Below are 22,224 nucleotides of genomic sequence, written 5' to 3'. Positions count from 1 at the left end.
GATATCTTTGAACTTATCTGGACTGTTGCTGGTTTTTAAATTAACTTAAATGATTTTAGTTGTTTCTCTTTATATTCTTTTATGTATTTTAATGCTTCTTCCACTCCCTGCTGCAATGCTTTTATTCTATGTAAAGCCCTTTGAATTGTTAGTACATGAAATGTGCTATATAAATAAATTTGATTTGATTTGATATCGTTGAACTGATAATGGCTTTGAGAAGTTTGATGCTAGCTTTCTTTATTTGATCTGGGGCCCAGAAGAAGTGGCTGTCTTGCCAATGTGAAGATGGCTCCAATTCCCCCCGTGTTCAAGTTGTGATCTTTCCATATATGTGAGGATACAGTCGTTCTGAAATAGCTGCTATTGATCCATTTGGCAAACAGCTATCAAAGCAGCTACCTTTTGACTATCATCTTGCTGCTTTTCCCCAAGCCTGGCTCCACATCTGCCTGTCTTCCATCTGCTCTGCAGCTACTTCAATAATAGCTCGCAGCTGCAAAGGAAGGATAGGATGAGGAGGAGGCGGCTGCGTGTTGAAGAAAAAACCTAGGGGGTAAAAGGAGGGCAGGCAGGCAGGCAGGCGAGCCAGGAGGGAGGGAGGAAGAAGGAAGGAGGGGGCGGTGAAAGCAGAACTGTGATGCAGGCAGCAAATCACATGAGCAGGGATCTGTTTACAAACTGAGAGCCGCAGATGAGAAGCAGAGAAGAGGAAGAGGAGTGGATGTGAGGAGGAAATACAGAAGAAAAGAAGAGAGTCTGGATCAGAATTAACATTAGCCGCATTGTCTTCCAGGGTCACATACCTCTGCGTGTTTTTCGCGTTCACAACAAGAAGGCAGAGGAGGATATGAGGAACTGCTTTCCACAGGAGCACTAAGGCTGCCTGCCTCTCTCTGTGTGCCTGGTTGGCTGGTCAGGCTGCCGGGGAATCCATCCATGTCCTTCCCTTTGTCTCTGCGTAATTGGCTACAACAGGTTTTCACAGCCAGAGAGAAAGAAGGCGACGTGGAGACCTACAAGGAGAGGACACAAGGAGAGGAAAAGAGGAAAGGGTGAAGAGGAAAAAGGACACAGGAGCCTTGTCACAATGTTTTGACGGGGAGACAAAGCAACAACAACAACAACAGCAAAAAGGAGCAGGGACTGCACTTGGCTCGTGGTTTTCACAGTCAGATGAGATTTGGAGTATAAATCCTCATCTTGTCAATGACATTAGTGTCCTCTCACCCACACGGCTCCACACTGGTGTCTTTGTCATGCACTGGGAAGACAAAAAGCAACACTCAGATCTCTGCCTCTGGTGTATTTACAGTTGATGGGATTGTATCACACTTGAGAGGGTAAAACATCACAAAGAGCTGGGAATCTCCAATCGGATGTCCGGATTTTAGACCGCTTTAACCCACTGCACACCTTCTCTGTTTGCTATCAGAGTAAACCAAGCTGAATCTGCAAAGTAGTGGACATAAAGGAAGCATTTCTTCGTTATTCGTCCAGGCAACAATCCCAGAAAAGTTGTGGAAGTCGCAGCTGTCGGCAGAAGAGGTCACAGCCCCCAACATTTCCTGGCTGTGCCCTCCAAACATCTTCATGTTTGATGCATCCTGTTCAGTGGTGTCACGGTAAGTGTTTTAAAGCCAGCTGCACCTCCTTTTTCTATACTCATACTCCAGAGTTTTCAACTTGCACTGCTTCTTGTACAACAATGAACTTTACTGTGACTGGATATTTGCACCCAGTGACAGCCAGATGTAATTGGCTAATGTTAGCCTTTGATTAACTGCAAAGACTTTAAATTAAAGAAGAAGAAAAAAAGAAAAGAAAAGAAAAGAAATAGTCCAATAAATATCAAATCAGGGAATATTTTGATTTGAATTACCCAAAAAGAACCAAATATCTCTAAGATTCCAAAATGTTAAGCTACACAATGATAAATGAGACTTAGCGAATTGGTTGAGGTTGGTTCATTTATCTTCGTTGGATATCCACGTATAACTATAAATACGTAAGATACAAATACAATACAGCAGTTTCTGAAACACATTTATGCTATATTTTTAACTGGCAATTAAATTACATTGTCTCTTTTAACAATAAATAAACATTTGTACATTGTTTTCCATTCTAAAACTTACAGGTTCAATAATGCACCTTCTATAGAGACTTCCTTTAGCCTATTTAATTGCTTTTTTTATAAACAAACAGAGATCAATACAAAACAGCACAATGGCACAGTAAGGTACATAAAAAATATAATAAAACAAAAAAAACTGAGAAAGGGGACTTGTTATAAAGCATGAATAAAGCAAGCATATGGTTTGTACTCACACAAATCCACGCTACAATCATAAATAAAGATTACATTATAATATAAAAAATAAAACAAAAACAAAGACAAGACAAAAACTAAACTAAAAAGACCAGAGATTAAATAAATAAATCAAATAAAGACAACTAAGTCCTATTTGTCATCCATCCAACCATCTACATCCATATTGTTATTCTCAAGAAAATTATAGAAAATATTCCGTATTTTCCAAAACTTGTCAAGTTTGTTCTTTGTTGAGTAGCTTATCTTTTCTAAAGCAACATAAAAGGTCAATCCCCTCAACCATTGTGCTGTAGTCCAAGGCGTGTCTGACTTCCAAGAGCAGGCAAAACATCGTTTGGCTTCCAAGAAACAAATGTTCAGCAAAGATTTTACTGTTTGGGTGGTAGTGAAGCCCTCTGGGTAGAGATTTAATATGCATCAATTTGGCTTAAGAGGAACCTCCTTACCAACAATTTGGCTAGCCAGGTCTAAGACTTTTCCAAAATGATAGTACCTGTGGACATTCCCAGATACAATGGAATAAAGTACCTTTTTGGTCTTTACATTTGAGGCAAGTGTCATTTTATTGCTTTTGATTGGACAGCAGACTTCTAATGCAGTCTTTACGAGCTGAGGCAATTTCAACATTAACTTGTAGTTACTAAGAACTTAGGAGAGACTTTCCCTACAAACGTCCCACTGGACTGAGTAATAACGTGCCAAACAGCATCCTTGTGGGAATATTTATACCAGATGTTATGGCAAACAAACAAAAACTACAATGTAATTTTAATGGATTTTGTGACTGGCTTGACAAAAACATGGCCGCACAGACATTTTAGTATAAAATCCGTTCCAATAAATGAGTCAGGCTTTTATGTTTTTCCGGCCAAAACTACTACCTCCGTTGAACAATGTCAGGTTCAGACCTGTCCACGCTGAGTGCATCTGCACGGTGGCCTGCCTTTTAGTGCTCCGCCATCAATGATTTACTAACATCGTGCTAAGATTACACCTCCTCCTTGAGCCAAGTCTCCTACCAAACAGTCCCCTTCAACCTTTTCGTGTGCAGCCCACTGCAGCGACCTTAGAGATCAACTTCTGAACGAGAGCTCTGCCACCGCTACATAAGTTGTGCCGCTTTACCTCCAGAAAGTTCACTGCTGTGGGTTAGGGCTGACGTATGCTGTTTGGAATGAAAAGTGCTGTGTTCAATCCCCCCTCAAGCTGAAGAACACTTCTTTCTCCCCCAAGCCCAAACTCCAGAGAGTTAGGCCAAAAAGCAAGTGGAACACATTCCTGTGTGACGCACGGATGCTTGTAAAAGTTCACATGAAAGTGCTTTGCAGTCTGGTGTGGGGCTTTTCAGAGACTCGTGTATTTGATAGTTATTTTAGAAAGATTCTCTCAGAACAAAGCAGCACGCATCACGTGGATAACGAGCACCAAACACTAAACCGTGCACTTGTGTGTCTGCTTTCGCCCCGAGTTCGGAACACCCCAGCTAACGAATCCCGACAGCGTGAGCAGTATTACATTTCAATTTGAAACGAGAGGCTTCACAGATGCAGCGTCGAGCATGTGTGCCCGACCTTACAAGTTACACACAAGTGTGCCTCCCAAAATCTGACCCCACATGCTCACCATTAGGGTTTGGAAACAGTAAATCACGCAGGTGAGAGGCCTAAATGTACGTGCAAAGTCATCGTGCCTACCCTCCCAGGGCACAAGTTGTATGTTATTCCGAATCTTAAATATCCGAGCTGCAAGCCCTATTTGAGCCCTTAATTATTCTTTTTTTTTTTTTTCCTTTTTTCTTTGCCACAGTTATGAAATACAATAAGCCACTCACAACACTGGCATATTATCCTCTTATGCCATTTTCATGGCTTTCATATTTGCCAACATATTCATATATTCAGCAGACACAGCATACCACAGACAACTGCTGCGTCACCTTTAGTTTCCAGGAACACTCAGAAAAATGTAAACATTAAGACTGAAATAAGATACCTCGCAAGCTCCGAGGAGAAGTTAACACAAACTGCGCTTCAGAAGTTATTTGGTGTGCTTTGCTCTTATTTCAAAATGGCAGCCCTGTAAGGCTTCTGTTTATGGCTGTGTGTGACATGTAATCAGATTACTCTAAGTCTTCTTGTCTTCACCAAAGACGTTACACTACGACAAAAGTGATTTCAGTTTATCCGAAGTCATTGCGGTGTTCCATCTAAATACCACAGGGCATATGCAGTCTTCATTTTGAGGATCAGCTAAGTGAATTTGACCAAAAAAACATAGCGAGGTTTTGCCTTTAACTAATAATGAAGACTGACACTGCTCCAACCATTTATTCAGAAGACGTAAGAAAGTCAACAGCTCTGCCAGCATCTCACTGAAAATGAAGTGAGTTCAAGCGGTCGCTGTCATGAAAAGCCTCATTCTCAGTGAGTGACTTTAACAAGCCTGATCGTTATTTCATTGCTGTTTGGTCTTTACAGAATGAACGTAACAAAGCTGCTTTTGCACAGTTGAACAAGGCTTTTGCAGAACTGTGGTACTGGCAGGCAGATATTCAAAGATCATTCAGACCTTTCAGTGAAAGAAAAAGATTTGGCAGATTAATTCCACAAGCCATACTAAGCAATACCTGCCTTCAAAATGTAAATTTTTTTATTTTTTATTTTTATAGATGTTTTTTTCAGACAGATGCAAAAAACTAACTGTTACATTATTACAGTTATATGTTAAGAATATCAAACAATGTATTCTTTTTCAGTATCTGCCCAGTCTTTTTTTTTTTCCTTTACAAACATAAATAAAACAAAAAAAACAAAACTACAGTCCAGCAACAGCATACACATCAAGCCAGACTTACAACACAAAACCTAGATAAACAAAACAAAAACACAACACCCTAGGAAATCTACATAGCATACATATCCTGTACCTGAAAAAAAACATATATATATATATATATATATATATATGCAGAGGTAGGTAGTGTCATCCTTACATATCCAGCAGTTGGACAGGAATGGGCCCCAAAGTTAATTAAATAGATCTTCCCTCCCAGCCACTCTATAGGTGTTAGCTCATAGCTTGCCATTGAGCTTAGAACCTCTATCCACTCCTTAAAAGTGGACAAGATGGGAGATTTCCAGTGGCGTAAAGTTATCCTGCACCCTGCTATCATAGCTAAACGACATCAGGATTTTCGGCGTTTTGACATTTGAATATTATTTGGAAGCAGTCCCAAAAGACACAATGAACAAAATGTAAAATTTGACAGCAACACAGATGAGTTTCTATCGGTTTGATAACTGCTGGAGTGGGATGTTAAGGAATAAAGTCAAATAAATCAAACGTCAAAGGTCTGGGATGCAAGTTGGACTCTGAGTGGGCTATCAGGGTGCAGGGAAAGAAGCAGTTCAATAATGAAACATTTCAGAAGGATCCCATTGCCATAAAATTTGCAAACTATTCGTGTTGCCATTTTGTGGCGTGTGTGAGAAACAACGAACGCAAAGGAAGCTTTCTCTCTTGATGATTTCAACTTGGATTCTGAATGTCACACACTGTAGGCTGCAATCCTTACAATTGAATTCATGCTTTGTTTACTGTCTTGTTCATGTTTAAGTTATGACATTTTCTTACATGCTTCAACATGCATTTGGAAACATCAGTGTGTGTTTGTGTCATGAGCATCATTTTATTCATGAGTGCCTTGTTCTTTGTGCGAGAACAGAGTTGTCTCAGAGGACAGCCGGATCAGACTCGCACACAGAGCAGTAAGAATGTCTGCGCTTCATGTTGTAATCATTCACGTGTCATCATCTGTACAGACGTGTAACTGAGTTCTGTACCACTCTAGATATTCAGTAATAGTTTAGGGTCCTTTTTTCTTTGATACCTGCTTTTCTTTCATGCTTTTCTTCGCTGGAGGAATAGTTTCTTTTGCTGCCGTTTGATTCTAATCTTTTTTCCTTTGTCTCGTCTTCAGGGTGTTTGTGTGACTTTGGACAGCAGGTCTCTGGTCCTTACTGCAAGATGACATCTGAACCGCTCTTCCACCTGCCACTCAATGTCTACATCATCATCCTGGGCATCGGCCTCTTCATCCTCATGCTCAGCCTCATCTTCTGCTGTTACCTCTTCAGGTACAGGAACACAGACCAGAATGACTCACAGTTGTGGTGTCAGAGAGCTCCGGTACACCGGGGGCAGAATTAGCCTTAGTTCCTGTGAGTCAGAGCTTATTCGATCAAACTCCTTCACTCCTGTCTGGAGACGAGGCATCATCCGCTGGCATCGTTTGGTGTCATATGGGATAGCTGGAATCAATCACATGAAACCTCTAGATCAGCCAAAAGCAGTCCAGCAATGGCAGACAGTGTTTTCCTCACTGTGAAAAATATTGCCGTCTAACTCTGCACACAGTGGCTTTTAATATTTTCATGAGCTGACCTATTTGAGTCATGCCATCTAAATCAAATACAGAATTCAGCGCAGTAGCTCCTCATTGTATTACATGGAAATGCTATACATGATGCAAGCTTCTCCAAGTGAATACTGCTTTAGGGAAATGCCAACAGGCTGTAATTAGGTCAACGAGCTGCTGTCAGCTTCAAGATTTCTGGAGAAACTTATTTAACCTTGTATAAGAGGTTATATTTTGTTAATTTTATCAAAAAAATATTATGTAGTGGAGTGTGGGAGCATATATTTGAAGGTAAGGTTGTGTTAGTGACGTTAATCTGGAGTTTGATCTCATGGATTCAAATGTAAAATGTGAAAAATATGTTGTGTTTGTAGGCTGAAATGGACTGAGTTATGTTGGTGTTTGGCTGCAGCAGGTACAGTTAAAAATCATTCAGTGGAAAAAGGTGCCAGGAAAACTTGCAAGTCAATCATTTTCACAGATTTTTCTGTGACAGCAGAAGTGTTGCAGCTCTGCCTGATGAGGTATAGATGCACAGGCTGCTACTTGAATTCGACATTGTGTGAATTCCAGGCCTGCTTGAAGTTTGCATCATCCCAGCTGATTCACAAGGCACGATAAGACATGTCCTGATGAAGACAGATACGGAGCCAAGACATACAATTATTATGACTAAATGGGTACATGATAAGTTTGTTTTTGATTTCACAGACTGAGGAGAGAAAGCGCAAGAGAACACTATGGCTACAATGAGGTAATATGTCATCATTCTTGCCAGTTTAACTATAACCCCAGGCAAAGAATATGTAAATCAACACTCTTGGGAGTTTCATTGAGCGGTTTTATTTTGCAGGTGGGAAAAAAGACGTATCACACCAAATGTTCTTTTAGTGTTGAACATTCAGGCTTTAAATCATAGCTATAAATAATGTATACAATTATAGCAATGAATGGCATTTTTTTCAGGTCAAGTAGAAGAAAAAACTGTGGAATGACATGTGGAATTTGCATCTCCAAAACAAATACCTGCACAAACCTAATTATGAAAATTAGTCTGCAGTTATAAGGGAGAGTTTGCAGACCTTATCGAGCTCTAGCACCTGCCGGATGTGGAATCAATGGAAAGGAAAAGAAAACAGGAAAAAAAAACTCCTTCAAAAAGGGTCATTTAAATTCGAATGTGGCAAATTATGTTGGTTGTTCCCATTCCGCTGTGTTTAAAGTTTGGAGCTAGTAAAAACAAAAAGGGGAAGGTTTTGAAGAGGAAACATACAGGCTGACAAGGGTTGAAAGTAGAAAAATGTAAAACAAAATAAATTATAAAGAAAACAAAAAAATAAAACAACAACAAATGGGCAGAAACAGAAGGCGTTATTTGTGACCTAACTGTAAGAAAGTGGCTAAAGACAAGATGATTTACATCCAGAAAAGCCAAACAAAAACCACCACTAACACCTAAACAGAGGAAAATAAATTACAGTGGGCTAAAGTGAAGCATTCATGGACTGTTGATGACTGAGGGAAAGTCATACTTAGAGATAGAAGATCTTTGTGAGTAAAAGATCAGAGGGGAAATACCTCAGGAAGATGAAATGATACAACATGAAGTGATCCACAATGACCAACTAAAAATCAGGAGTATACATATATATATACAGAGGGAGTAATGAGGGAATTAGAAATGGAAACCAGATGTAACACAGGATGTAAATACAGGTTAATACACAAGTGGGCTAACTTAAGAAAATAAAACAACTAAGGAGCAAGAAGTAGACAGAAGAAAAAAGGAAATCCAGAAGATAGGAAAACACAAAACCCCCATAGAGCGTGACAGCACATGTGCACATTGAGAATTTGCTTTCTTCTTTTATCCAAAGAAAGAAGCTTTGAGCTCATTTATGAGTAATAAAGCATCTTGCCAACGGGCCAGAACTCAATCTGATTGAAAATGTATGGTGGGAATTTAAAAACTGTTCCATGACAAGGCTCAATCCTGCAAAGGTGATCTATCAGCTGCTATATGAACCTGTATGAGGAAGACTGTTGTTTCTCAAAGTGAAGTGCATGCTCCAAGGAATTCAAGCTGCCATAAAAGCCAGTACTAACAGTGATTTTAAATTCTTTTTTATTTTTTTCTCTTCTACTTGATCTAAAAATATTCCATTTATTACAAAAATTTAATTTAATTTTTTTAAAGTTATATCCATCAAAGCCAGCTGTTAAATTAAACAGTTTTATATCACCTCTGTGATTTTTATCTGCAAATCAAAACAGGTGAATTAACATTCTCCAAGAGTGATGATTCCATATTTGTCAGGAGTTGTAATGTCAAGATATCAAATGTCAATACTAGACTATCTTTATTTGCATTTTAGTCTGGTAAACTACATGAAAATATTTCACCAAATAATTCTCACCAACAGGTTGTTTTAAAAGGAGCGGGGAAGAAACTGAGTCTTCTTGGTGTAAGTTGAACGCTGGGCAAAAGGGATGGGATGAATTCTCTTTCAAAACGGGTAAAATGAAAGATTAACAGAGAGAGAAAACAGTAACAGAAATGTTAAATGTGACTGCAATGTTCAGCAACTAATTCGCTGCTACACTGAGATGCAGTAGATTCACACAAACAGAACAATTTTTCATTGTGACCGGAGGCAAACTTGTCCATTTATAACACAAATGTGGATCCAAGCCAGTGAAATTAGGAGGATAACCACAAAAATGGCAGTGATCCAGGTAATGTAATTATCATTTTAAGAAAGATTTAAACGCTGCGGCTGCTGAAAGAATGCTTTATTGGTCTGACTTTGTAAATGCTTTACACTTGCAAATCTCTGCTTATCTTTTTTCTTCTCTTCCAGCAAACATGCGCGGTGTGTTTAGAGGAGTTTCGCAGCAGGGACGAGCTCGGAGTGTGCCCATGCTCCCACGCTTTTCACAAAAAGTACGTGGTGGCTGACATCATGTTTGTGAAAATGCACAACAGTATTTCAAAGTTACAGTTGAGTTAAACATCCCCAGACGCGATGCATTTGGTTGTCTGTTCCACAAGCTGATGATCCCACAGCTCACTTTGTTGTCCCAGATTGAGGCTTCAGATGTCAAACGTCTTAGGCTGGAACTATGTGAAGCGGCGTGCAGTCGTAATGCAAATCCTTAGTCAGCGCTCTCACTTTTAAAACAGCAAAAACCGGTCAGCGACTTTCGCAGAGTTGGCTGCTGAGAATGGCACCAGATTCCTGAGAATGTCCTTGCATGCTTGAACATGAGTTCACCTTTTGCAACTGAGACCTGTTTTTAACCCGCAGCATAGGTGTGACAGTTACAGAGGTGTTTTCAGGACATTTTCTGACGTTTCCATTCGAGTCAAGAGTGGGTTTTGAGCTGTGTAAATATCATTTTTAACATTTTTTGCTGTGCTTTGAACTTGAGCCTCGAGAACTTTTGTTTCCTCAGTTCGTTCCTGCCAGGGGCGATTTTAGGATCTGGTCTTTAGGGGGGCCCAGCCCCCAGTGCTCACAGAGGCACATTATTTCTCACTAATTGAGGCGAACTAGTACGTTTATAAATGTTGGAGCCGTATTAGTTTTGCTTTGAGTAGTGTTTCCCCTACAACATTCAATTTTGACCTCTTCATTTCAAAAGACTGTGGCTTGGACAGGGATAACAGAGAGCCTGAGACAAATATTGAAGATAACTCAACATTTATTTTGGGAGTAAAGAGTTAAAACAAAAACAAATGCTAGAAAATAAATAAAATGGTCACTAAAATAATGCATCCTTGAGCAAAAAAAAAATGTGTTTTTGCATAATATAATATTTTAAAAATGTGCTGAGCTATCTCACGGTGGCACCACTAAAAATACCCTAGCCTCACCCCTGGTTCCTGCCATTTTGTTTTGCCTGTGTAACTTTTGCATGTGCCGTCTCTCATCGCTTTAATTTTTTTTCCAGGTGTCTACTAAAATGGTTAGAGATCCGCAGTGTGTGCCCAATGTGCAACAAGCCTATTTGCCGCATCCAGCCTGACCAGCCCCAAGCCCCCGAGCGACCGCAGAGCCTCCTGGAGGTCTGAGGCAGGAACTGTGTCCAGCAGTACTGAAAACTCTCCAGACACTTGAACTGCCATTGCACAAAGATCCTGTGTCACTGTCTGACGAGCAGTGGTTTTAGTGATGCAATATTTTTTAAGCAGAGCTGCCCTGGATGTGGAATTTGACGTAAATGTAAGACCATACATGGAAAACTGTGTGAGGATGCAGTGCTGCAATAAGAGATAGTAGGTTAACATAATCACATTTCACTCTTACACAACATAGCATAGTCATGATGTACGGTAGGACTGATGCTGCAATCCAGCAGCCTCAGAAGTCAAGCTAACGTTAGCAAAACCAGTTAATAATAATGGAATATGCCTCGTTTTTTGCATACAAATGCTGTAGCAGTCTTCTCACCGATAGAGACGGTATAGCCCTGTGTGCAACTGATTTAATGAGACACATACCGACAGAAGTGCTAATAAACAGTTTATCTCTGCTGCCATTACCACTTTCTAATTGTAGAGGAGCCACGTTGGAGTTTGAAGCTGGAGCTGGTGAGGTTCTTCTGACATTCCAAGTTGGGATTCTGACTGAGTGTTTCAGTTTAACTTTCCCCCGAATTATTTTGTCATTTTCAGTGAATAGCTTGATGCTTAAAGCTAATGCACAAGTGCCTTAAAAGTTGAATACCGTTAAAGCCCAGAATAAGCGTCTTATTGTGTTAACAGGACAGGCTGTCAACTAGCTGATTCCACCCCGTGTGTGTAGTTCTGACAATCTCTAAATGTAATCTCTAAAGAGGATAAACGGTTAAAATTGTTATATTTGCATGACTGTCATTTCATTCAACTGACTAAAAGAGGAAAAAACAGAAGAGCATTTACAGTCATTTCATTGGTCGGTGCAGGAAAAAACCCTGTCCATTCCAACAGAAATACAGTGAGAAAGTACAGCCTCTTTCAGTTCTAAGGTTTCACAAGTCAACATAATAAAAAACTCATCTGGTCATTTGCAGGTCATAAAATGTGGTTAATAAAGCCTCCGATAAATAACAACACATGACATATTACATCGTATTCCCAGATTACTGAACAAAGCCAAAATGCTACCATCTCCACCATGAGAGCTTTGTGCCGATGCGCTGTTTGGTTTTTCTGAACGTGGCACTGTGCATTTCAACATTTGGTTGCCATCTGTCCTAAGGACAGCGGTGTTCTGATTTGCTTGGATGCAACTTTGCAAACTCAAGCTGTACTGCCATGTTCTCTTTTTAGAGAAAAGAGCTTTTCCCTGGCAACCCTTTCAAACAAGCAATACTTGTTAAGTCTTTTTCTAATGCTACTTTAATTAACTTTGACATCTAACATGTTAACTGAGGCCTGTATAATCATTTCTTTTTTTTTTTGTATTTCTCTGATCATTGCATGCTCTGACCTGATAAAATTATGGACTCCAACTAGTATGTAAAGGGCCTTATAACCCTTCCCAGATTAATGGACAACAACAATTACTTCTCTAAGATCATTGCTGATGTCTTTCCTCTTTGGCACAACTTAATGCCCCAGAAAAGTAAAGTGCCAAAAACGTATGCTTTTATAGAGGTGCTCTCACTTGCTGATGCTCAGCTCATAAATTACCTTTGATTAGCAGTGCCTGGCTTCTACTTACCCTCTTAAGTCTCATGGAGGCAGTGAGAGTGTTCTGAATACACTGGGGCTGCATTGATTACATTTTTGTTACACAGTGTAAAATGTCACGCTGCTGTTGTTCATCTGAGGCTATGGACCTGCTAAAGACCAGATGATCTTTTGTGATGTCCTGATGAGTAAAGCCTCAGAAATGAAAGAGGGTACATGGTCTATACTTGGTTTCTGTTTCAGTGGGTTTAACATTAACGTTGCTCTATTCTGATTTCAATAACTAAACTTCGGTCAAATAAAAAAAAGTATTTGTATCAAGACACCAACAGCACATACCATTTCTGTTGAAATATCAGATGACAAGAGGCTGATCCTCACCAGAGTGATGCGATTCCAGCACGCTGTCAGCAGAGAGTAAATACTCATGGGGCAAGTGGAGTCAGATGCTGTAATATAGCTTTAAGCATTAAGCCTTCACTGTGTCGGTTGCGCTCGGTATGCTGGGAGTGTTGATGGGCAGCGTTACTCCTGTAACTGACCTAATGAGATTCACTGCTGCCTCCAGAGCAGCTCAGCCTCTGAGAAATGTTTGCATGGCAAATTCCACTCTGCTCTGCTTTTTCATTTTTTCCCCCAGAAATGACATACAACTCCTCCTGAAAACTGAAGTGTTTTGATCCTTTTTCCACAACTTAAGACGGAAGAAGAAAGGTGATTCAGTCTCCAGACAACAATAACTTAAGAAGAAAGAGTACAGAGAGTGTAATCAAGAGTGTGTATGCTTTTCTTAATATATAAAAAATGAGCAGGGAGGCCTGTTTAATCCAACGTAGCATGATCGTTGTGAGCTAACAGGGCAGATGTGTGTATTCTGGCTGCGTCCGTTGTCTCAAACTCAATCGGCTCCATCCTGCTGTTAGGCTGAGTGACATTTGTGATGGCCTAAATGGCAAGGCAGTTCAGCCATGTGGATAACTACATGCCGTCACATGCTTCTTCAGCTACAACTAAGGGTCCTAAATGACTCAACCATGAAAATAACATATATGCGTAACTTTTTAAAGTTGTTTCTAAAGGAAGTATTTTGTATCATAGCTGCCTTTCAATAAAATGTATAGTGTGTCAGTGATGCTTAAACACTCAAAGAATGGTCCTGCTCTGTTGTGACATGAAGAAGCTGTTTCTTGTTTCCATGACACACACCACAAACTCAATATATTCTGTTATACGTTGCAGTTACTGTGTAAAATCACTTAGATTAAGTATACACAACAAGTATTTTGATAAGGTCGTTTTGAACCAAGTTAATTTTTTTTATCTAATTTTCATACATTTGGACAGTTGTGTGTTTTTATATAGTCATTATGATATCTGGAAAGGTTACACAATTGTGCTGTCGGTGACCAGTTTTACCTTTAGGTGGTTTTGATCGGTGTAATCACAGCATCATCACTGATAAGGTGCCACTGCTGCTGTTTGAATGAGCCTGAAACAACAATAACAACAACAAAAAAAAGCCAAAAGTCATATAGTTTGGAGATAGTCTAACACTGTGGCTCTTGGGATACCAATGTAGGCCTGTTGTTAGCTGTTTGTTCGGTCAGTGCACCCATTTTTCTTTGTATTGACATATTTTGAGTTATTTGATAGCAATGAAATATTGTAAATACATTAATGATCTCCAAAGGATTAATTCATACAGTATTGGTCAACATATTTACTGAAAACAACAACGGGAGATGGAATGGCTTAAAATGTCTGGCTGTTCAGACATTCATTGTTCCGAACAAATGTGTCCAGAGTTGGGGACTGACTAACTGTGTGTAAGAGAGTGATGTAAATGCATTACAAAATAAACGTAGTCCTAATCAGGTAATGAAAGCAAAAATGTTATTCATTTCTAGCTACTCGTCAAAATGCTGTCATTACAAACAGATTTTAAGTGGACATACTCTTATTGGTTAAAAGCTGTTATGGTAATGTGTAGGGCTGGGCGAGTTAACTCGTTATTATCGCGTTAACTTGTTACTTATTTAACGCCAATGCTCATTTTCATTCTCCGCCTGAGGTGGGAGAGTCGAACATGAAAAGCTCAATAGGCAATGTTTCTGATTCAACTGGAGCCGGAAAAAACTTAATGCCAACCACTAACATTTCTGTCCTGCAGCAGGGAACAGCACAGGAGCAGAAACTGCAGCAGAGATGTTCGGCAATTAATTACTTCTCAAGTTTTCCCAACAAAATTATGTGTGTGTTTTTGTCTTCTTTTGTCTTTGTTTTGTGTTGTTTTGTGTTGTGTCTCTGTGGTGATGTGTTCTCTAAATGATTTGAAGTTTTTTTGCACAGCAAAAGGAAATTGATGGTACTGAATTCTGCAGTAATGCTGCACAACATTGAGTTATATGAGCACACAGGGTTATGTCAACTGGCCAGTTGTTTTGTTTTGGGTTATTTTTTTTTTATTTGCATCTTATTTGTATTTTTTTTTTTTGTTTTATTTTATTTGGTTGTTTTGGTTTTGGTTTGGGGGACATAAGGAAATGATGAATTGGGCACTAGGATTGAACCTGTGTCCACTAGTGAGGACAAGAAAGACATGTCCTGAGTATAAGATACAGGGCAAATGAAAATTGCTCTGGTGTGCTGCATGATTTGTTCTCCGACTAATTATTAATCCACAGATTCAGAACCACTACAGGACTCACAGCCAAGCAACGGACAAGGAGTCCATCTGAAATTCAGGAAGGCCGTGCCCATCATGCCAAGATGATGGTTGAACAAGCACACAATCTTCAAGCACTGTCAACATAACACAGCGGACATTCTCTCTTGAAATTGTCCTAAAAACAAGATTAGTTAGGGAAAAGGGATGCTGAAGATCCCTCAGGAAGTGAAGTACTGGTGACCTCTCCTTCCAAGCTTAGGTCCGGATCAGAATGCTGAACTGATGTTCAGCCATGAGGAGAACCAAGCACCAAGCAGTGACAGGATTGGACCAGAAGAGACCACACGACTCGTCACGTGGACATCATAAAAAATTGTATTTGTTCATCTGTTGTATTTCATGTAATCATTAAGCTGATTAATCATTTTGTGGGTATAAATCAACCAATCATTAGTATAACCATTGCCAGTGGGGTGACTCGGCTGTTTGGAGCGGGACCTTAGACTTTGAACGGTAATGAGGTGGTCGGTCGCCAAGTGGAAACGGGGCCATAGGAGAATTTTTCCCGGTTCAGCCATCGGGTTTTCGCTCCTATTCGCTGCAAAGGGTTGACAAGCCTGCTGGTAATGTTAATGGTACTTATGGGTGAGCAGGGCCTTGACACTGTTCAAACCACATGTAGTTTTCCACACAGAAGATGGGGTCGGGGCCACATGCACACAGAATAATATAAATATTTATACATGTAGTCCGTGCATACACGTAGAGGCGTGACACTTATAGTTTTTAAGAAATGTGCTCATTTGCAGAGTTATAATCAGTGAGTTATGAAGGTCTTAACCCTCTCGGAAAGAGGTTCTGTTCCGAGCAAAATGATGGAATACTCCTGATAGAAAAGTTTTTTGCTAACGCATTAGAATTGTTTATTATATTTTCCACATGCCTGTGCAATGAAGACTTGCTTGCTGCTGATAACGCAATGAAGAACAGCTTACACATTGATGCTTACATAATGATGACAAAAAATCTCCTCTGGTTGTGCTGCACCTTAAAGTGGCCGCGGACTTGCAGTTTGGGGCCCTGCTAGGTTGGCTGCCGCTAACAGGGGTGACACAATACAGAATATGACACTCCGACCTCATTTTAAGGTTGACATGATGAAATCATGCCAAGAGGGGGAATGTTATAAATTGGCTTTATTCTTAGACTTTATGTATACATATTCTGTAATTCTCCAGATGATCTATTCCTAGTTTGTACGATACACTCTGCTCATACAACGCAAATGTATGTCCAAGACTTTAAGATGACGTAGCGGGATAAAATAACTGGGTCAGATAAAGCGTCTCTTAGGACAGATAGGTCTGGTGCAGTTGATGCACGCCTGAAACAACACGCACACACACACATCGCTTATCACATCCAAAGAACATGACGAAGACGGTGGATGGCCTGCTCACAGCATGAGTAAGTATTCAATGATGCGTCGTCAAATGTAGGTACAACCTCTGTGAGATAAAGGTGGACATAAATATGAAATGTGTCCAGATATCGGGGCTCTCTCTGATGGAGGCCCTGCGAGGGCTCTGTCTCTCCGAGTTCAGCACGGCTAAACTTCACATGTGACCACGAATAAATACTTTGTTTAACTTAAGATTCCTCCAGCTTGTTCTTGGGCTTCCAATATAAGGAATCAGGTCTAACAGGCTTTTATTTTGTAAAAGTCTGTTGCTCACAGGCTTTTATTTTGTAAAAGTCTGTTGCTGTCTGCTGTGGAACAGGAAAAGAAAGTAATCGGCGGATCCACCAAACATGGAGAAGGGTACGGAACTTTTACTCGGCCATTTTCATTTTAAAGTTCTTCCAGACGGCGGAGTCGACAGAACCAAAGTCATCTGTAAACTGTGCCAAGTTGAATTGTCTTCTCAGCGTAGTAGTTCCAGTCTAAAATATCACTTAAAGGCAAAACACACAACTGATAGCAGCAAGTCATTCAAGGAAACAGACAGTGGAGCGAGGCTTCTACATAAAAACTACAGAAAGATGCTGATGTTAAAAGTGTGTTTGCACAACAAATGTTATGGCATTTTCATTCATATGGCAGCACATTTAAAATAAAGCTAAATGCTAAAAGCTATACACTACTTTTGGATTCATTTTTGGATTTTGCATACAAATGCGATTAATCGTGATTAATCAGGGAAATCATGTCATTAATTAGATAAAAAATTTTAATCGTTGCCCAGCCCTAGTTTGAAAGCATTATCTTGAGTCCTTACCAGTGTAAGCACAGCATCACTCAGCTGCTAGCTGCTTGGTTTAGTTGCAGTCCGTTGTCTTGAACAGGGCCTTTCATGATGTCAATAAGTTAACGTAAAAAAAAACACTTCAAATGTCCTTGACAGATGGAAAGTTCTCATAATAAAGCTTTGCAAAGTAAATATTTAACCAAAACATTGCAGGAATCCATTAGCATTCCATGCTCTGTGTAGAAAATGTCGGATTACATCAGGTAGAGGGAATGTTTGGAACATGAATGTAGTTAAGTGAACGTAGATGGCTCGTCATTCTCTGCATTCAAGTTCACGTGCTCTCTCAACATAAACAAACTGGGCACAGTGTGCTGCCTGATTTGGACTTTTGGTTCAGAGTATCTATAAAAAATATCTCTTCTCAGATAAATTGGATAATGTAGCTTGATGTAGCTATCTGGTTTGTTCTCTGACTTTTATCCCCCAGATGCACGATTACCTGCCTCATCCTGCATGATGCAATTCCCCTTTACTCAGCTAAACAGAATACAAACACAAATGTTTACCCGCTGGAAAGTTTAATATAATATGGTAGATATAATTTTGTATAACTTTTATTTTCTTGCCATAAAAGGAACGTTTAATCTTAACTGTTTGCCTATAGGTCACAAAGTACATTATAAGCTAATCAAGTGATATTCCTGGTATAAATGGTCTCAAACACCATAGGAGGACACATCACCCCATTGCGACGTAATAAAATGAACCCGGACCTATCAAAGTTTTGTAACGAGTGCAAAATTGAGGAAGGCTCATACATTCACTGCCTATGGGATTGTGCTCACATTAATACGTTTTGGGGAGATGTACTTAAGGAAATCAATGTCATTGTGGGTAAAACAATTTGCATCTGTCCTTTATTTTGTATCCTGGGTATGGACCCCCCCAGATATCTCTGCCACCAAGTTGACACTTGTAAAAATTTAGCTTTTCTGTGCCAGAAGATGTATTCTGTTAAAGTGGGTGTCAGAAGAGTCACCCAATGTAACACAGTGGATAAATGGGGTGTTGGAATTCATGTCACACCGTGGTGAGGTTAAGTTGGGTTTTTGTCTCGTTTCATGTATTGTTTCGTCATTTCCTGTTTTATTTTGAAAGACTAACTTCCCTCTCGCTCCAGGTCACTTGCCCTTCCTCTCGTGTTCCAGTCTGATTGTGGTATGAATGATTCCACCTGTTCCCCATTACCCCGGTGTGCTTAAGAGTCTGCGTCTCCCTGTCTTGTGCCAGTGTGTTGTTTCTGTCTCCGTATAGTGCATCATCCTAGCGTTTTTCCCAAGCGAGTTCCCGAGTTCCCAGTGGTATTTTTCCTCGTAAGAGTGATTTTGTTTTTCCCAGAGTAAGTTTGATAATATAGAACCTGTAAGAGCTACAGAGTTATTTTTTCTTATAGCCTTTTTGTTTTCCCTCCTGGGTGGAGTGGCCTTTTTTATTTGTTAATCTTTCACAGAATATTTCCTCCGATTTTTAGGAGAGGCTCTTTTGTTTTCCTCCTCAGTAGGAGTGACATTTAGTTTAAAAGTAAAGTTTCATGGTCTTTTGTTTTGTCCTCCGCTAGTGGAGTGATTTTGAGTTTGGACAATTTTTATATAGATATACTTGTCCACTTTTGGAAAGTGTATTCTTAGATTTATATTTCATAGCCCATTTAGCTTCTCTCACGAGGAACTGGTTGATCTGCTGCTCCTCTAATAAAAGTCTTGGAATTAAACCTCCTGCATCTGCGTCCTCAATTCTCTGGGTGTGACAATTCATGCCTCTTGAGGCCCTCAGCTTTTACTTAAAAGAGGAAACTTACAACTTCGACAAAATCTGGGGGCCATTTATGACTTACCTGGGCCCGGACTGTTTGGAAACACTAACAAAAGGGGTATGTGGGTTGTTTTTTTTTTTTTTTTTTTTTGTACTAAAGTATTATTGTGCCTATGTCTGATGCCAATTGTGATAACATGTAATTATGTCTATGTTCAATAAAATAAATAAATTAATTTAAAAAAATTATAAAAAGACCATAGGAGGGCAAGAAGTTCAACTAACTAAGTTTTGACAGTTAGCTGTTAATGGAAATGCATTCTGGGTGAGTATCTCACCTAGAAGCTTTACAGTTTTCTGTTTGCCACACATGTCAGTTATTTTTACTTAACAATAAACAATAAATGTGTCCTTTAAAGCAATACTATGTAACATTTCTACCTTAAAATAACAGCTTGAAAAAAATTGTGCGGCTAGAATGAGTTGGCCTGTCTCCTATGCCCTTCGTGGGTCTGAGTTGGAAAAACTGCGCTATGTAACTTTGCTGGACCGGCCCGGGAGCTGAGCGGAAGTACTTCGACTTGCTTTCTGGCACACCTACCGCAAAAACAAATAGACCCCTCTCACGCTCCCAGGTACATTTGATCACTCTTACCTTCTCGGTCGACATAGCTTGCACCTTCTGACTCCTCGCCGGTTCGTCAACAAATGTGAACCATGAAAGTGAAAGGGTGTTGTATTTACGACAGTGTAACCGTACATTACCTCCAAGCCTGTAGGGGGAGCTCCATAGTGGGCTTTTTGAGAAGTTACATTGTATTGCTTTAAGTTGAGGGATGCTCTGGTAGCCCACACCCATTATCTGCAATGTTTCTTTCATCTTTATCTAACAACAGCACAAAATCCTTCCACAGTAATTACGCTGACTATTATTTCCTGGTGAGCTGCACCTTCCTGCCAATGCTCCCCAGGGGGAAAAGGTGGCCCGGCAAAATAAGACAAGCTTCCCAAACACTGGCTGATTGACTGGTACTGAAAGTGTGTTGAAGTTGGAAAGCTGCGAGTGGGTTACTGTTAAAAAGGGGAAGTGGGAAATTTGTATTATACCTGGAGCTTAAGCACAATATAAATAACTTAATTCTGTTAAGCTTAAAGAATGTAATCAAAATTCTTTAAGTTACCTGCAAATGTTTTAAAAAACTCTTCTATTTATAGTACAAAACATTGAACAATTACACATTCAAGGTCTGGGGGTGGTCAGTATTTTGGAAAGTCAGAATATCACATACAACACGTTAAAACAGTCTCACTCATTGGCCAAATAAGCTGTTTCTGCCATCGTTTTTCACTTAGATCTTTTTGGAGTCGGATTCAGTAAGTCATTTGCTCTAGGACATGCAGTTGTTTTACAATATCAACAAAAGTATCTGTAGTGGGGGCATTTTTCTGGAGCCAACATTTTGTGATGGCCTTTTTACTTGCTGCCAGCAAGACCCTAAGAAGCTAATTATCAGCTTTACTCCATCCATCTGGAATATTTCAAAAGATAGAGGCCCTCATTTATCAAACTTGCGTAAGACGAAAAACGTGCGTAGGTCGTGTGTACGTTCTTTTCTGCGCAAAGGTTGGCATTTATCAAATCCATCGTGAGCGCAGGAAAGATGAAATCGCCACGACAGGTCTGAGGCCGTGTACGCACTTTTCCATTTTGACTTGCGGTGACTGCAATAGCATACATAAACAGCAGCGTCACTAGTGCGTGCCTCATGAGTCGCAACAAATCCCTCGGTTAAAATTACAGACTTATCACTTCAAAGAAGGACCATGTTTTATTTGACTTCAACATAAATATAAACATAAACGCAAATTAAATAAATTAAACAAGTACAACTCCGTAATTGGAAGAGTGATGGCTCATTATTCAACCGCGCACCCTCACACCGAACAGGAGAGGCGCTTTAACACTGCGCACTGTGGAGAGGTTAGGGCACCTAAAGGGCAGGTGGATCTGTCTCTCGGCTGCGGGGGAACCCTTCTATATACGCCCGAAAAGGTATGCAATATTATTATTGCATGCGGGGTTCTCCATACATTGCCCAAAAAAATGGAGTGCCATTTCCAGATGTACATCCAGAGGACCCCGTACCCAGAGATCCCACCAGCCTGCACATTCTGTTATTCAAGGAAAAAAGACGTAGCTCCGATCAGGCCAGCCACCCTCTCCTCCAAGGCACTCAAATCCAAACCTGGATCAGAGCCCCCCCCCCCTGTTTGTGACATGCTGCGTCCGAGAGCTGCGACCTTTTTTGTGGCCAATTTCATATCGGACCACTTCTTCCTGATCTTATTGGAGAAAAAGTAAAACATCGTTCAATTATAGATTTCATTTAATCTGGAGTTTATCACATTTTATTGACCATCACAGTAGGGGAAAATACATAACTCGTCCGGTCTGCGATTTACATCGCCAACGCTGTTGACAGCCGTCCCAGCTGTCAACAGCGTTGACAGCGTTTCTTTGCCGTCTTTTGTCTATCCATGTCGCAAATCTAGAGGTGCGGCCCTTTTATAGAAGGCGTGGTTAGGATCATTACGATGGATTTCACCCGCCAGATTTATCAACAGCCGCTCTGTTTTACGATGGGATTGGTGTGGTACGCATGTTTTGTAAATCTCACTTGAGCTTCTGCGTACGACGAGTTCTCCGCTCATATCTACGATGCTTTCTACGACGGCTTGATAAATGAGGGCCAGAGAGTCAGGAATGATACATTGATATTGAAACATAGAACCTTTGAAATGATATTTGCCACTTCACCTCCAGAAAATCTGGATGGAGGAGCAAGAACAAAAAACATGGGCCTGATCAGCAATGACTTATAAAGAAACGAATTAAGCTTTTACAACAGAAGTCTCTCCAAGTCCAGGAGTTGGTGGAGGATGACTGTGTTTCCCAGGCTTTCAGCCACATGTACTCTGTTATCACTACGTTCAACTCTTTTTCCCCAACGCTGTTTCACATAGTCTGTATTGTCCTTATTCAGTGAGGTGATGCCGTAGTAT

At 40.2% G+C, this 22,224-nt stretch overlaps 1 protein-coding gene across 1 annotated transcript; it reads left to right on the top strand.

Moving 5' to 3' along the window:
• Positions 1-622: 622 nt before the first annotated feature.
• LOC142389225 (RING finger protein 122-like) lies at positions 623-16,286 on the top strand. Its single transcript, XM_075474624.1, has 6 exons — positions 623-1,625; positions 6,315-6,471; positions 7,464-7,506; positions 9,176-9,217; positions 9,614-9,696; positions 10,707-16,286. The coding sequence occupies exons 1-6, from the start codon at positions 1,601-1,603 to the stop codon at positions 10,825-10,827; spliced, it is 471 nt and encodes a 156-aa protein (XP_075330739.1). The 5' UTR covers positions 623-1,600; the 3' UTR covers positions 10,828-16,286.
• The last annotated feature ends 5,938 nt before the right edge of the window (positions 16,287-22,224 follow it).

Source organism: Odontesthes bonariensis, chromosome 2, assembly GCF_027942865.1.
Source record: "Odontesthes bonariensis isolate fOdoBon6 chromosome 2, fOdoBon6.hap1, whole genome shotgun sequence".
Taxonomy (NCBI): Eukaryota; Metazoa; Chordata; class Actinopteri; order Atheriniformes; family Atherinopsidae; genus Odontesthes; species Odontesthes bonariensis.
The sequence above is the reverse complement of the archived record's forward strand: the minus strand, read 5'-3'. Positions and strand labels throughout refer to the sequence as shown.

Coding starts and splice junctions, on each gene's coding strand:
- LOC142389225 (XM_075474624.1), top strand. CDS start 1,601: ATGCATCCTGTTCAGTGGTGTCACG. Junction 1,626..6,314: donor TCCTGTTCAGTGGTGTCACG/GTAAGTGTTTTA, acceptor TCTCGTCTTCAG/GGTGTTTGTGTGACTTTGGA. Junction 9,697..10,706: donor TCCCACGCTTTTCACAAAAA/GTACGTGGTGGC, acceptor TTTTTTTTCCAG/GTGTCTACTAAAATGGTTAG.